Below are 14,552 nucleotides of genomic sequence, written 5' to 3' on the forward strand. Positions count from 1 at the left end.
GAGGGAAATATTCAAAGCTCAATAATCAGAAGCAATTTGCGTCGTGAGTAGAGATGTGTCATTCCCCCACCCCTGTGGCTATGCTCCGTGCGGGACTGGCTTTGGGGCTGGCAACTTCAGACCTATGGCAAAAATAATGAACAGCAGCCAGGCTTAGAGATAGCCTGAAAAATATCCTGGAAAAGAAAAACATATGCCAAAGAGTGTGGTGTAAAAGTCATATTTCATGCCTGACTTTAGAGAATGTTAATAAGGATTAGAACCATACTCCAACAGAACAACTATCAGTCAAGGCGGGGTAATTAATTTTGCTTTAGATCTCTGCTTGGGAAAATGAAAGCGGTAAGTGTCATTTCACAGCATAGAGATTCCATCACACTAGAACAACCCAAAGAACTTCCAAAGCCACGTACTGAGCCCAGCTGAAAACTAGCTATTGCTGGCGGCCCCTCCTGATCTGTCGCCTTGTAGATTTGGGGATCTTTTCCGTATCATAACCATATCAAACTCTTTTTTTTTTGCAGGATTGGCTAATAAATATGATTAAGATAACACGACCCAAACCACATGTCCTCTGCTCGGCCTCCAACATGTGGAGGACAGATGTGTCTTCTGTGCACAGATGACCCAGCCGGCTGCTCCCCCGAGGCAGGGACCCTGGGAGACAGAGCCTCAAGAGGTCCCAGCAGCCCCCTGGCCCTCTGTGGCCCTGGCCAGGCTGTTGGCCTCCCCATGACCCACCAGAGAGAGGAACGGCCAAACCCAGGGTGTCTGGAAGTCAGAGACTACAAGGATGGAGGGACAATGGGACGTGGCACTGTGCACACCTGGCACTTGTCCCTCAATGTCCCAATTTAGAAGATAAAATTCCCAAGCCATGGATGGCCCCATGCTATCCAGAAAACTCTTAAAATCATTTCATCGTTGAAGCCCGCTGTCACCCTCCTCCCTGAGACCTCAGCCCAGGGAGGACAGAGTAGGCCAGTGTTAAAGCCAGAATCTGGGAGAGGGTTCTAGAAAGAATTGTGGAGTTGCACACATAGACCTCTAGCCTGGCAGGCTGCAGAATGGGGTTCCTGCCTCTGCTGTGCTACAATAGGCCAAGTTGTGGCTGTGCCTGGGCCTTGGTTTTCCCATTTCTATAAGGATCTCGATGAGCCCTTGAGCTGGGATGGCCCAAGGTTCCTGTAGGTGTGCCCCTGCTGCACCCTCATTGAGGTCAGGGTCCTCAGAGGCCATGGAGAAAAGCCAGGCCCTGGAAATCAGGGCAGGGAGACCTGGGCCTGCTGAGGTCGACAGTCCAGCTCCAGCTCTGGGGACAGAGGGACAGCAAGCAGGCTCAGAGCCCAAGGCTGGCATGGGAGCTGACCTGACCAAGCAGGGGCCCCAGTCTCAAAGCAAGGCTCTGAGCCAAGGTATTGAGCCTCCTTCTCAGCCTTCTCTTAGGGGTAGGAGGAAGAAAATATAAGAGCCCCTCAAAGTTAGCCCAGGCCAAGCAGAAAGGGCTCAAGTGGGCAGGAAGGGGTGGGGCATTCTACCATTGTGAAGAATGAATGAATCACTATCAGAGGGAGGTGGGGGCTTCCCAAACCCATGACCGCAGGCAGGCTGAGGGCAGAGCAGGACACCTTCCTGAGTAAAAAAGGCCAAAAAGGGCCCCTGGGCACTACGACTTGGATGAGCCCCAGCTGCTCTTAGGGCAGGGGTGGAGTAACTCAGCCTCTTGGAAGAGGGCTGGAGGGTCTCTCTTCCCGACAAGTCTGGGCTCAGAGGCACTCTGGACAGACAAGGAGCGTCAGGCTCCTGAGCTGAATGGGGCCAGGACTCCCTGGTAGAGGAACCCCTGTCACCAGCCTCTGGCCTCCTTTCAGTTTGGGCTGACTGGGCGTTGACTGCTGCGTTCTGGCCCCCTAGTAGCCCTCAGGCGGTGGTCCCCCAAGACCCGAGGCCTCTTCCCCGCAGAGGAGCCCAGGCAGACGGGCGGACGCTGCGAGCCCAGGGCGCGGGCCCGGCCCGGCTGATAGGAACCATCTGCGTTGTCTTAGGCCGCCCCTCTGCCCACTGTCCCTCTGAACTCGGCCGGTTCCCGCGGGCCGTTTGATGCTCGCAGGGTCACAGACCCCCGCACACAAATCACCGCCGCGGGGCTGGGGGTGGGGCGGGGGCTCTGAAACCTAATCCGCAAAGTTTGCTCTGCCGCCTGCTCGCTCCTTCCCTCGCTCACTCGAAGCCCCCCCCCCCACAACCCCTTTCCAAACAAGGCTTATTTTTCTTGCCAAAAAAACAAAGTTGGTATCAAGTGTTTCGAGAGAGAAAGTCTCTCCCCCGCCCCTAGCCTGGGAGGAAGGGCCAGGGCTGTTGGCCGAGACGGGTATTGAAGAGGGGGCTCCGGGAGAGAATGGGCGGGAGGGGAACTCCCGGCTCCCGCCAGCCCCGTCCCATGCTTAATGGCAGCGGATCCGACTGTCTCTGCCCTGCGCTGTTGCCCTGAGTCGTCCCGCCCCGAAAGGGTTCCCTCCATCGGAACTCTCCGTCTCTGCGCGCCCAGAGATGGAAGCATCACTTCCTGCCCCTTCTCCCTCCCCATAAAACAGCCCTTGCCTGTCGCTTTTACGAGGTGACACCCTGCTCTCAGCCCGATCCTCCCCGCGCCCGGAACCTGGGCTCGGCGCGGGAGGAGACTGCGTGCAGTCAGGCGTCTCCGGAGCGCTGCCAGGGCGCACCCAGGAACCCAGAGCACAGCCTAAGAGCTTTAAAAGGAAGCCAAGGAGCCGGGTACATTAGAGACAAATTCCTACGAGTCCCTCTCCATCTACATTGACTCTGGGGCCTTTGGGCTGAAACCCCGGGAGCCGGCCTGGGGACTGCCTGCCCAGTGTCCCCAGAGGGGCGCAAATCATAGCCCTGGGGGCGCGCGGGTTTCGTTTGCTGGGTGTCGGTTTTGCTTTTGGTTTTTTCAGCCGGTGCAGCGACCCGGAACCCTGTGACCGCTTCTGGGACACCCGCGGCTTCCCACTGCGCCCGGAGACAAACGCTGGCGGCTAAAGCCCATGCCTCCGGCGCCCGCTGTGCAGGCTGGAGTTCGAGCAGGCGGAGCAGGCAGCCGGGGCTCGGGCAAGGCGGCGACGTCGAAGGGCAGGTCGGCGAACGGGGCTGGGTCTCCGCGATCAGGGAGCCACAGGAAAACCCTGCAAACGGTGGGACCGGGGTGGTGGCGGCAGCAATGGCGAGAAGAAAGGCACCGCGGGCCGGCGGAGAAGCGGGTTTCCGCAGGGGTCGAACAAAGGAATTCGCCCTCGGAAGAGAGGGGCCAAGTGGGCAGCCGGGAATGGCCAATCCTGGAGACCTGCAGGAGTACCAGCGCCCTGACATTAGTCCCAGGGATCCAACGAAATCCGCCCCGCGGAGGGCCCCAGCCTGGCATCTCCATTCGCCCTCTCTTCTTTTCAGTTCTGCTTTAAAGGGGGTGGTGGGTGTGCACCCCAGTGCCACCTTTCCCGGGAAGAGGGGACAGAGCAGGACCCGTGCTCTCCCTCAGTGGAGGCAAAAAAATGCCTCCCCCGAGTTATCCTTTGGTCTTGGGGCCATTGTCCCCATTTTCCAGACACTGCCAATTGAGGCACCCACAAAGCACCCCCTTCCCCTGCCCCTGCAGCAACGCTTAGTGGGCCGGAGAGGCCCAAGCACGCTTGGAAACGAAAGGCGCCGGGGGGAGACAGGGCTGGAGCACCCCCTCCTCCTGCTGCCCTCGGAAGGGGTGGAGGGGACACGGTTGTAAGGTGCTCGGCTTCTTTTCTCTGCTTGACATGAATAAGGGGATTAGGACGGCAAGTTTCCGTCGTTCACTCCGTGGGACAAAGGGCCCCACGGTTTGAGCGGTGCAGCCTCTGATTAAACGACAGAGCCCTGTCACTCAGCACCATCCTAGGTACTTGTGTTCGTGACATAATCTTATTAGAAGATAAAACCGGCGAAATCCTTTTCATAATGAAAAGTTACATTTAATGGCTGGACTTGCCCCCCACTCCCTCCCCGGACCCTGCCCGCCTTCCCCCGTTGCTGTTGGATATGGCTCGCCTGTAATTGGCATTTAAAGCACCAAGTCCGGGAGAAAAACGGGGTTTAGGGTTTTTGTAATCCCCCTAAACTGTCTTTGTTCTAAATCTCCACAGATACAAGTCTGTTAAGAGTAAATATTTGTGGGTTGATACAACCACATTTCCCCCCTGCAAACCAAATCTGAAAAAAAACCGCTGCCCGCGCCCTCCGGCCCGGCCGGGGCGCAGAAGGGAGGGGGCTGGGGTCCGCCGAGTGTCCGCCCCGGGAACGCGGCTGCCTGGCTGCCTCCAACAACTGAGGGACTCTGCACATTTTTCAGGCGGGAAAAAGGTCTTAGATTCTCTCCCCTACACACACACCAATTTTCTGTTCCCTCAGTAAACAAACCTCCCAAACTTGCAGGTTTGGGGCCTACCCGAGGGGGTCGGCAGAAAGGTTTGGGAGGGGTGAAGGCTTTGCTCAACACGGAACGAAAATCGAACTCTCCCCGCCAGCCCCGCTCCCTTCCAGCGGGAGCCTGCTGAGGCTCCGAGGGAAACTACTCCTTCTGGGCCACAGGAGGCCCCACCCGGCAGGGCGCCCCGATCCCAGCCCAGGAGAGCCCCCAATCCGCCAAGGGTCCCTGAAACGCGACGGAGTCCAAAGGCTGCCGTTGGGCCCGGGGCTCCCGGCTCCAGCCCAGCCCGTCCCGGATCGGATTCCTTCATAAATCAGCGGCTGGGTGAAAGGGCTGCGCTTTAGAAAGGGCAGGACCGTGTGCGCGTATTAGAGCGCGCGGTTCCCAAATCCGGGCTAAACCCCTGGTGACACTGAAATTCATCAACCGCGCTGGCGCCCGCGACTCGGCTGAGGAGCCTGGGAGCCCAGGAGCCTGTGCACGGTGCCGTCCCACTCCCAGGAAAGGAGAACGTACAGCAGAGACCGCGGAGGTGGCCCTGGAGGAGCGCGCCGGTGGAAGCCACTGAAAGCCGCCCCGCCCGTGTGCCCCGGGCCGCTAAGGAAGCTCTTCCGCCCCCGGGGAAAGCAGTTATTCTAACCTTTTTCCTCCTCTGGTCAGCGCTGGCCCTACAGGAGGCATTCTGCGCGGGGAGGGCAATGACAGCCCCCCTTCCAGCCTTCGGGCAATGAGACTCCCCTACCCCCACCCCTATCCCTTCCAGGCTGAGCGCTCTAGGGAGAATCACTTCAGTCCAGGGCGGGCACCTGGGGCTTCTGGAAGGTCAGGACCTAAGGATTTAGCGATCCTATCCAGGAGTTAGACCCGCCTGCGGAAAATCTGCTACAGAGTAACTGTGGGCCTGGGGAAGTTGCTCAACTTCCTCAGCCTCAGTTTCCTTACACACAGAGCCAGAGCAGTAAAGTCAGTGAACTTCACAGGCGCTCAACAATCGCCAGTTCCTTTCCCTTCTAGTTGCACTGCTGGGGCCTGCCCCTCTGGTTAATAAGGCTTTGCTCCTGCAAGGTCACATCTACCATGACCATGCTCAAGAGTCAGTTGGATAAATGGGCCCCTCGTGCCTCAGTAGGAATGGGGGCCCATCCACAGGCTGCCCCTGCCTCCAAGGATTAGTCTCTGGCAGCCAGACCTGCTCCATTCCCTTTTCTAGAGAAAAAATGAAAACACAGTCCCCAGACCTGGGTGAGACTTGGAAGGGTGGGCAAGGCCCCTCCAGGAGGCCTGTTTAGGAGGCTGCACTTTCTGGGCCTCCCACGCAGGACAGACAATGCATTCCTGCCAGACAGGGCTGCCTTCTACTCACTTCCCAACAGGAAGGAAGAAAACATACATTCACTGAATGCCCAACTTGGGCTTGCGCCTTTGGGTTTGTTCTATTTTATTCTCAGAGCAACCCTGAGACTGGAATTATCACCCCCATTTCACAGGGCAGGAAACCAAGGCTCAGGCCTTCCCTAAAGGCCCTCGGCCTGTGTCACTGGAAGATGGAAATGTTCTTGATCCCCAGTCTGTAATTGCCAACAATATTGCTCTTCCTTTGAGAAAATGTGCCCACCTCGGGCCTCTCCATTTGGATGAAGTCACCCCAGAGCACCTTGGTCCTCATGATCTCTACTGGCTTGGGCAGCTCAGTCCTGGGCTAGCGCCCACACCCCTACAGCCCAGTAACTATAGCAATCCAGGAGTCACATGACAAGAGTCGCTGAGTCCCCTCGAAAAGCAGGAGAGGCGGGAGAAGGGGGAATGGCAGTCACACCCAACTGGTCCCAAACCAGTGCTGCTCCTCCCCTCCCGTCATCAAGCGTGGCTGAAGCTCCCCAGGAGGCACCCGGCAGAGGGACCCCTGGCAGCCCAGGCCCAGCATACTCAGCTCATCTTTCTAAAGCAATCCAGCGGCTTGGTGGCCTCCTGGCTCCTGCCAGGCCTGGTGGGCACCTCTGTTGCTCTGGGCGGCCTCAGAACCCGCCCCAGCTGGCAACCTCCCCACAGTTCCCGGGGAAGCCTCTCAGCACCGGCAGGAAGCAAACATCTTTGTTTCTTCTGGAACCAGGCTCCAGCAACAGCAATGGGGTTTTTCCTTCAGCAACACTTCCTCGCAGCTCACTAAGTGCCAGGCCAGCCAGGTGCTCTGCCATCAGCCAGTACACTCATCTAGGGCCTGTCCAAGCCAGGCTCCCAGTTGAAACAAAGCCCCCCACAAATGTGCCCACACAGCCCCAGATCCCTGACCCCCACTTCAGGTCCACTGGGTCAGCAGGGCAGGTCCAACCGCTGCCAGTCAAGAAGCTGAACAGAAATGGATACAATATTGCCCAGGGAATACCAAAGGAAGCACCCACCAGAAATTTATTTGTACTGATCAGCCGAAGTAAGGTAAGGGCAGGGAGGAAGTGCTGTCAGCCAGGCCTGAAACCTAAGAAAGTTGCCGTCGGAGCACAGTGGCCCCTTATGCCCCACCACTCCACGGCCGCTGCAGTAGTTAAAGCAAACACAGGCCCTTCACTGCCCCGTCAGTGACACCTTCCCCCCAAAATTACACAAACTTTGAAACATTTTTCTGGGAGAAGATGGATGCTTCAGGAGACTTGAGGTCAAGGCTAGGCTGTTTAAAGTATATTATTAACAAATAAACATTTACTGCAGAAAAAAAAAGAGAGAGAGAGAGAGAAAAAAACCCTATAGGCCACCGGGGAACCAAATCATGTTGCTTTTGGCATCAAATGACAGGAGACATTTATGACATGAATGGAGAACACCAGCCGGTTGATGAAATGGCAAACGTCTGCCACTTTGCTTCCTCTGCCTTCGTGAATCAACTTTTTCAAATATGGTTTTCAGCCTTAAACCCCACTCCCCACTATGGCCACCTCCCCACTTCTGACTGCAGTGGCAAGAAATATATATAATTTTGGTTTTGCTCTTTGCTGCCATCAGCACAGAGTCTGGGCTGGAGAGGGCCAGCAGAACTTCCGGCTGGGTCAGCCAGAGAGCCAAGGGCTTTGGGTCCTCAGGCACCCCTCACCGACTGACAGCTCACACGTGGCTCCTTGGATGGGTGGACTATCCCTCCCTCCCCGGGAGCTGAGGCCTGATTGTGGTGTCCAACAAATTGGAAGTTATAACTCATGTCGTTCAGAGCATCCTCCATCCTTCAGCCTAAGTGATGCCAAAAGAGGACTGGTTTTTTTTTTTTCCTTTCTTTTCTTTCCTTTTTAGAACTCCACAGCCATAGGACAGAGAGACAGAGAAAAAAGGAGGTTCCTGGTGAAACACTGCCAACTGCCCCTGGGTGGAAACCTCAAGGCTGGAGGGTCCTTCTGACCCTTTCTAAACCTCATCTTCCTTCTGAGAAGCATACAAATCCCTGACTCTCCTCCCCACACCCCCTCTCCTAAATCTCACCACCAGCTTCAGAGATGTTGGCTGTGCTTTATTTTCTGTCGTTTCAATCACAAAAACAATAAGCGCAAACAGTTCTTCAAATATGAAATTATATTATTAAGTAAGCTTTTCCAAGGTATATACAGACCCTGGAGATGCAGATTGTTCCCCAGTGAAAATAGTGTTGTGCTGGACCAACCTCCACTGCACCCAAGGAGAAACAGACCAGCACACCAGGCCCACTCTGCTGCCTGCCCTTCCTGATAATGCACAGTTGGCATTTGTGCACACCCACACAATCGGAAGGGTTTCACCTTCTCTTGAGATGCAGGAGAGGATAATGGATCCCTTGGAGAATGGAATAAATACTGAAGCTCCACCAGGTGCCCTGTGTAATACTCATGACCACCCTGCAAAGTCACATCACCCTGGGTTTGCTGATGGAGAACCCAGGGCTCAGAGATGAGCAGCCACTTAGCTAAGGTCACACAGCTGCTAGTCTTGGGGCTGGGAGGTGAACCCAAGTGTGACTCAAAGTCTAAAGCTCTTTTTATGGCTGAGGTAGGCAGGACCCTCACAGTGTCCTACTCAGGCACAGGAATGGTTTCCCCAGGGTACCTGCATCCTCCCTGCATAGAGAGGCTCATGGAAACCCAGCTTGCCAGCTGCATCTTGGGCATGGAACTTGCTGGCAGTTTGGTGTGTGTCCTTGAAGACAAGATATTCCCTGCCATGCTCATGGTGATAATGTAACAACTTCCAGAGTATCGATAACATGCCAGGCAAGATACCAAGTCCTTTGGGGCACCTGATCTCAAGTCCTTATAAGAATTCTTTCCCCCAGCTGGGTAGGTCCCCATTTAACAGAGGAGGATCAGGTAGTGCCAGGGCTGTGTGGTCTCTAAGCCTGGCTCCAATGGACAGGGCAGAAGGGAGCCGAGAGTCACCAATCACACACCCCAGAGGAGATCCTCACAGCCTGCTCCCCCAGCTGGAGAAAAATACAGCAAACGATTAAGGCCATACCAGCCCAGCGCCTGGGGAACACAGGGTGAGCCAGGAGTCACCGTGAATAATGCCTCCACTCAGCAGCAGATGACTGCAGTGTCGGGAGGGCCTTCGCTTACCCTCTTGCCCACAGCCAAGGTGCTGAGGGTTAAATGGAGAGATGCCCTCGGAAGAGCCAGAGGGTCCCCAGACTTGGGCTGGCAGAGTGAGCCCTTCGGCCCTCAGCCCCCTGGGAGAGCACCACAGAGGCCTTTTTGTAAGGCAAAGTCCTGCCTCCTCCCCACAAGCAGGGCCGTTTCCAGGACAGGCCCTCTCTCTACCCCAGGCTGTGGGCAGAGTTGTATGCAGCACTGAAGCAGTCCGATGGGAGGCCATGCTGACTGGGGTACCCACTGGGGAAGGGGCATCCCGCAGGAAAGCCTCTGCGAGGCCTTCTAGGCTGGGAGAAGCAGCAGCCGGAGAAGGCCAGAGCCTGACTTTGCTCTCCCCATGAGCCACACCCAAACACCAGGGTGCTGGGGGGTGTGGTGGGGGGGACAGAGGTGAGCCTCCCAGGAAGGCCTTTCCCGGTGTAAACACTTCCAAGGAAAGGAATGTGCTGGGAAGTGTGCGGTTGGGCCACTGGAGCCGCAGCCAGCTGGGAGAAATTTAAAAAAAGAAATCACCCCAGCACTCAGAGGGCTTTTTGTGGAACCCAATCAAAGCCTCGACGCTCCCCTTCTGCCCAGGTGGGCGCATCCCACCTGGGCAGGCAGCCCAAAGGGACCCTGGCGGGCCAGCGGAGCCCTGTGCGTCCGTGCCGCGGCGGCTCGGCCTCCCCGGCAGGCCCCGCAGGCGGAAGGCGCCGCAGCCTCGCCGCCGAGGTGGGAGCTCGGCCGGGCAGGAGCTCTGCGTCTCGCCGCGCACAAAGGCTCCCGCTCGCACACCAACGAGCCTCGGGTCGCCAGACCTGGGAGCTGTATTACAAGCGATTAGACTCCATTTTGTGACAGATTTTTGGACTCTCCCACTGACCCTCCCCCCTTCCGGAGCCTCCTCCAGGAATTCGCCACCTCCTCAGGATAAAAACCCTTTCCAGACGAGCGACAGACGGCAAGAAAAGAGAGTTACATAATTCTATTTGGCCAAGCCGCCAAGAAAAAAAAAAAAATGGGGGGGGGGAGGTAATATGCCTATTTTTTTTTCATATGTTCTCCGCTGGAGGACGGAGAGGTTTTTGTGATTTTGTGGAGGCCGCTTGTTTTCTGGCTTTCTAACCCGGATTTATGTTCGAAAAGGAGCTGAAGCTGCTTTGTTTTTGTTTTTTCAGATTCCCCCAAAAATGTGTATGGAGAAAAGGGAGACTTTTCGAGTTAAGAATAAAAATGCCCAAAGTCCGGAGCCCGCATTCCACTTTGCTCATTTAGGACGTACAAGTGGATTTTATCAAATGCTACTAAATGTGCCCGAACGTCAATTAATCACCCCTGTGGTGCGTAAAATAACTTTGCGCTTCTGGGTGCCCGGGATCCCTGAGAACAAATCGAAAGGACGAAGAGACACTAAAAATGGCAACTTCTTTCTAAGGACCGAGCCCTGCAGCTCATCAAGGGGTGAGGACACATTTTTCAAAAGTTGTGTGTGGTTGTAGGGGGTAGGGGGGTTGTTAATTTCCCAATACCGCTGACGCAAGACTTGACAAAATGAGGAAGGCACGTTTCTGCGCCCACTTGCCTGGATTCTCGTCTGAAAAGCATTTACGCACAGATGAAATAAATATGCATCTGCGATTCTCAAAGAAAAAAAGAAATGGTGAATAAAAATATTTTTTATTGTGCAAAGTACATCGCTTTCCAGTGAACTGCCTGCTAGCTTCGATCGCTCACTCTCCCTGCAAAATGCTGCCGCGAGACCCGCCGGGTATCTGTCCCCAGGACTGTCTGGATACACCCCACCACCCGCCCCCAGCCTCCCCCGCAGGCCACCTAGTGCAGATAACTAATTGTCGTTATTGGAAGAAATAGCGGATGAGGGAGGAGGAGGGGACTGTAAGCAAGAATGCCCCCCCCCCAACCAGGCCTCAGCTCCAAAGGACCCAGACTCTGGACTGGGGACCCAAGATCTGCCTTGCACCAAAATTCATTCCCAACGCACCCAATTGCACTAAAGTAGCGGGCCCTTAGGCAACTTTTCTTTTCAAAACAAACATACTTTGGCCATGCAATCACAAATGTTTAATTGTTCTGTAAAATGAGGAAATTAGCCACTCATCTCTAAGGCAACGTCCAGCTCAAATTTTGTGACTTTATTTTGTGCCTGAAGAACCAGGGGGTATCCTTTCTTCCTTTTAAAGAGAAGCTCCATAAATGATTACAGGGGGAAGATATGTACAAGAGGTTGGAAAAGTCTGTCCAACATATTTAAAAAATTTTTTTGAAAAACTGCACAAATGATTGAGACCCACTTCTAATTTCCCAGGCCTCCTGCCACACGTGTTGAGTCATTGAGGCCAGTGACTGAGTTGGGTGGTAAGTGGCACTGCCAGAGCCAAGCTCAGGGTCAGCAAGGGAGGCCAGGGGTGCAGGGTGTGGGGGATTGGGGGTTGGTGTACCCTGCAGAGGTGCTTCCTAAGCCAAGCCAAAGCCCCCAGCTGCGTCTACCCCAAGTACTTTCCCTGTTCTAATTGAGCCACTCTTAAGTCTCTCTGTGGCTGAACTGACTGGTGGCCTCCCTCTCTCCCAGAACTAGAATCTTATCAGTCCAGGGTGCAGTGCAAGGCCGACCAACAGCAGTGTGCCTCAATCTGGGGTGCTTCCTGCAGAGGGGGAGGCCTCAGCTGCACTATGGAACCAGCAAAAGAGCTGATTCCCTTTGAACCGACCCCAATTCTTGCCCGAAGAGCCCTCAGCAGGAAGGAGAGCAAGGCACAGAAAGCAGCTGCTGCTCAGGCCCCCATACTAGGGGGGCATAGCCAGAGCCCTGTATGGTACAACCCCATGCCCTCTCTAGGGCCCCGGCCATCAGTCCCATTTCCAGACCTCAGCTAAACAGCTGGGCTGCCCTACTTCCCATGAGGCCTGAGGCCTGGATTTGGGCAGAATCCCTGGGCAGAGTAGGTAGGTTGCACTCACCACTAGGCACCAGCAGCCCAGGCTTTCCCCAGAGGCTTGGGCACACACAGCCCTCTCTGAGCCCCAAATCACCTGAGCCACCTAGCCACTCTGCAGCCCCATCCAAGACAGGTTTCTGCGCATCATTAAAAAGTTCTCACATGCACCCACTTGTCTCTGCACGCCACTTTGGGGATCCCCACACCCCTCACTTGCTGTTGCTCCTCATTGCCTCGCCCTCAACTGCACTGCTAGGTACAAAAACCAGCAGGTCAAAGGAAAAAGCCTGCATCTACTCTTATCTGTTCCCAGCCCCTGCCACACGAACCCATAGTCTCAGCTAAAAACAAAAGTCAGCAGGTAGGGCTCAGCCCACCTCTCCGGCCTCAGCTCTGAGGTTCAGATTATCCCAGGGCAGAGCAGGCCATCCCCTCCCCAATACACAGTGCAAGGAAGGAGGCCTTCTGGGGAGGGCTGACTGGGTCAGCTTTCCACTCCCCCAGGGAGCCCCAGATTATAGCTTGCCATCTTTTGAGGTCCTCTTCCTAGACTGCTTCTCCAATCAAGGAAAATTTTAAGTGCAAAATTCCCGCTTGGAACGGTTTGGGGAAGATGGACACCCTTTTCTCTCCATCAGGGAGCCTGGCAGAAAAGGGGCCTCCCTGGTACTCAGGCCGTTAGGTGCTCAGTATTCCGCCTCCCAGCTCCAGGAACCCCCAACCCCCCCGCCCCCGGCCTTTGGGGAAGCACACAACCAGGCCTGGCTCTCTAAAGCACTGCTTTCCTTTGGAAATAGATTTTTGGTTCCCAATTCAGGCCTCGGTGGGGCCAGACCTATCCTAGGACCCAGACGTCAAATCTCCCATTTTGCCCAGGGCCTTGTCCTGCACCCCAACTCAGCGGGCCAGCGCAGGTTTCTGGGACAACGGATGGCAACTGGGGGCCGTCCGGAGGCTCCCCGGACCCCACCACTGTCGGCTGGGTTGGGCTGGTCCACCCCAGCCCTGAGACGCGCAGCCGTGGAGCCCTCGGAGCTGCCCGGGCCAGTGGCGCGCAGAGCCTGCGGTAGGACGGGCGCGGGCCCGGCCCGGGAGGGAACCGGCCGGGCTCGAGTGCCGGGCGGCGGCGGGGAAAGAGGAGGACGAGAGGCGCTTACTGTTGGTAGTCTTGTTTGCAGTACAGTTTCCGATCCCGGAAGTAGCAGCTGGTGGTGAGGGCTTGCTGACACGCCGCGCACTGCAAACACTCCTCGTGCCAGGACGACTCGTTGACTCGCATCAGGAAGCGGTCGGAGATGGGCCGCTGGCAGCCCTCGCAGACGGCGGGATGCGGGCAGTCGGAGCCTGCAGCGCACAGGGCGAGAGCCCGGCCGTCAGCGCCGCCTGGCCCAGCCCCGGCGTCCCCGTCGCGCGGTGCCCGCAGCCCCCGGCCCGGAGGACGGCCCGGGATCACCGCCTGCCGCCTGCGCTCCCCCGGCCGCCGCGCCAGGGGCCGGGCAGCCCCAGCTAGTCCGTCCCAGTCCGCGGGCTCCGGCGCGGAGAGGCCGCGGGCCTCCAGCCTTGGCTCGGCGCTGCGCTCTCCCCTTCTCTGGAGATTCAGCACTCGGTGTTAAGACAAATGAGAACGAGCACCGCGCAGGGTGGCCGGCTGGGACCAAGACAGGCGAGGTGAGACTGGGGCGCTCGCTGGCTGACACGCCCCACGGTGGCGTTCGTGGTCTTCTGTCCCCAATCTCCCCAAAACCTGTGGTTTGGGTGGCCCAAGGGGACATTTTTCTCTTAGAAGCTCGCCCTCCCCAGGTGACCTAGCACCTCTCTCAAGCTGGCCAAGGTGACTACTTGGGTCTACCATCACCCCTGCCACCCGCCTCCTAGCCCTGCCCGGAGTGGCAGCTCCACAACCTAGGCCTGGAGAGGATAGCGGTGGCGGTTGGAGCTGTCCTGTCCTCTCCTGAGTGATGTCCCTGCACACCTCTGTTCCCTCAGGATGCCTTTTTAGGCACGCTTGTTGCCCCTCTGGTGATCACCGCAGGAGTCCTCTCTGCCACCCACCACGTCTTGCAAACCCGTTTCCTTTATCCGTTGGCCCGGACGTCTGTGTCCACCGCGGGACGACGCCCTGTCCCCTGCCCGTGACCACTTGGGCGTTCCGACCCTCACTCACCCAGCAGCACCCCCAGAGTGGCGGGCCCGGGGCGCAAGGCGTGCTCCTCCATCTTGATGCCGTCCAACATCTTGGCGCAGTCCGTCTGCCCGCGAGGGAAGCACCTCTCCAGCGACTCGGGACCTGTTGCTATATCCATGGGACGCGGGGTGCGCTGTGGACGCCGCCGGCCGGGCTGCTCGCCCGTCCGCCCGCTCGCCGCCGCCTCGGCCCTGGAGCCGGGGAGGCGCGGCCCCCGCGGGGCTGGGGCTGCGGCTGCCCCCAGCGAGCGTGGAGCGGCGACGCGCTGGCCCCGGGCCCCGGCGTCGTGCGGGCGGGCCGGGGCGGCTGCAGCCCGCGCCGCGCTCTCCCGGGCACTCGAAGCCACGCGCGCCGCCTCCTCTGTCACCTGCTTG

At 57.2% G+C, this 14,552-nt stretch overlaps 1 protein-coding gene across 4 annotated transcripts in view; it reads right to left on the bottom strand.

The window, feature by feature from the left end:
• The window catches only part of LMX1B (LIM homeobox transcription factor 1 beta), a 76,569-nt gene extending 62,273 nt beyond the window's left edge, over positions 1 to 14,296 (bottom strand). For 3 of the 4 annotated variants that reach the window (XM_045563003.1, XM_045563001.1, XM_045563002.1), the window contains exons 1-2: positions 14,158 to 14,296; positions 13,151 to 13,337 (exon numbers count right to left, since the gene is read on the bottom strand). In XM_045563003.1, the coding sequence (XP_045418959.1) occupies positions 13,151 to 13,337; positions 14,158 to 14,296 (326 nt within the window). Of the gene's footprint in view, positions 1 to 13,150; positions 13,338 to 14,157 lie in introns of those variants that run through there. The other variant, XM_045563004.1, reaches the window with a different exon arrangement.
• Positions 14,297 to 14,552: the final 256 nt, after the last annotated feature.

The sequence above is a fragment of the Lemur catta genome, chromosome 10 (genome assembly GCF_020740605.2).
Source record: "Lemur catta isolate mLemCat1 chromosome 10, mLemCat1.pri, whole genome shotgun sequence".
NCBI lineage: Eukaryota > Metazoa > Chordata > Mammalia > Primates > Lemuridae > Lemur > Lemur catta.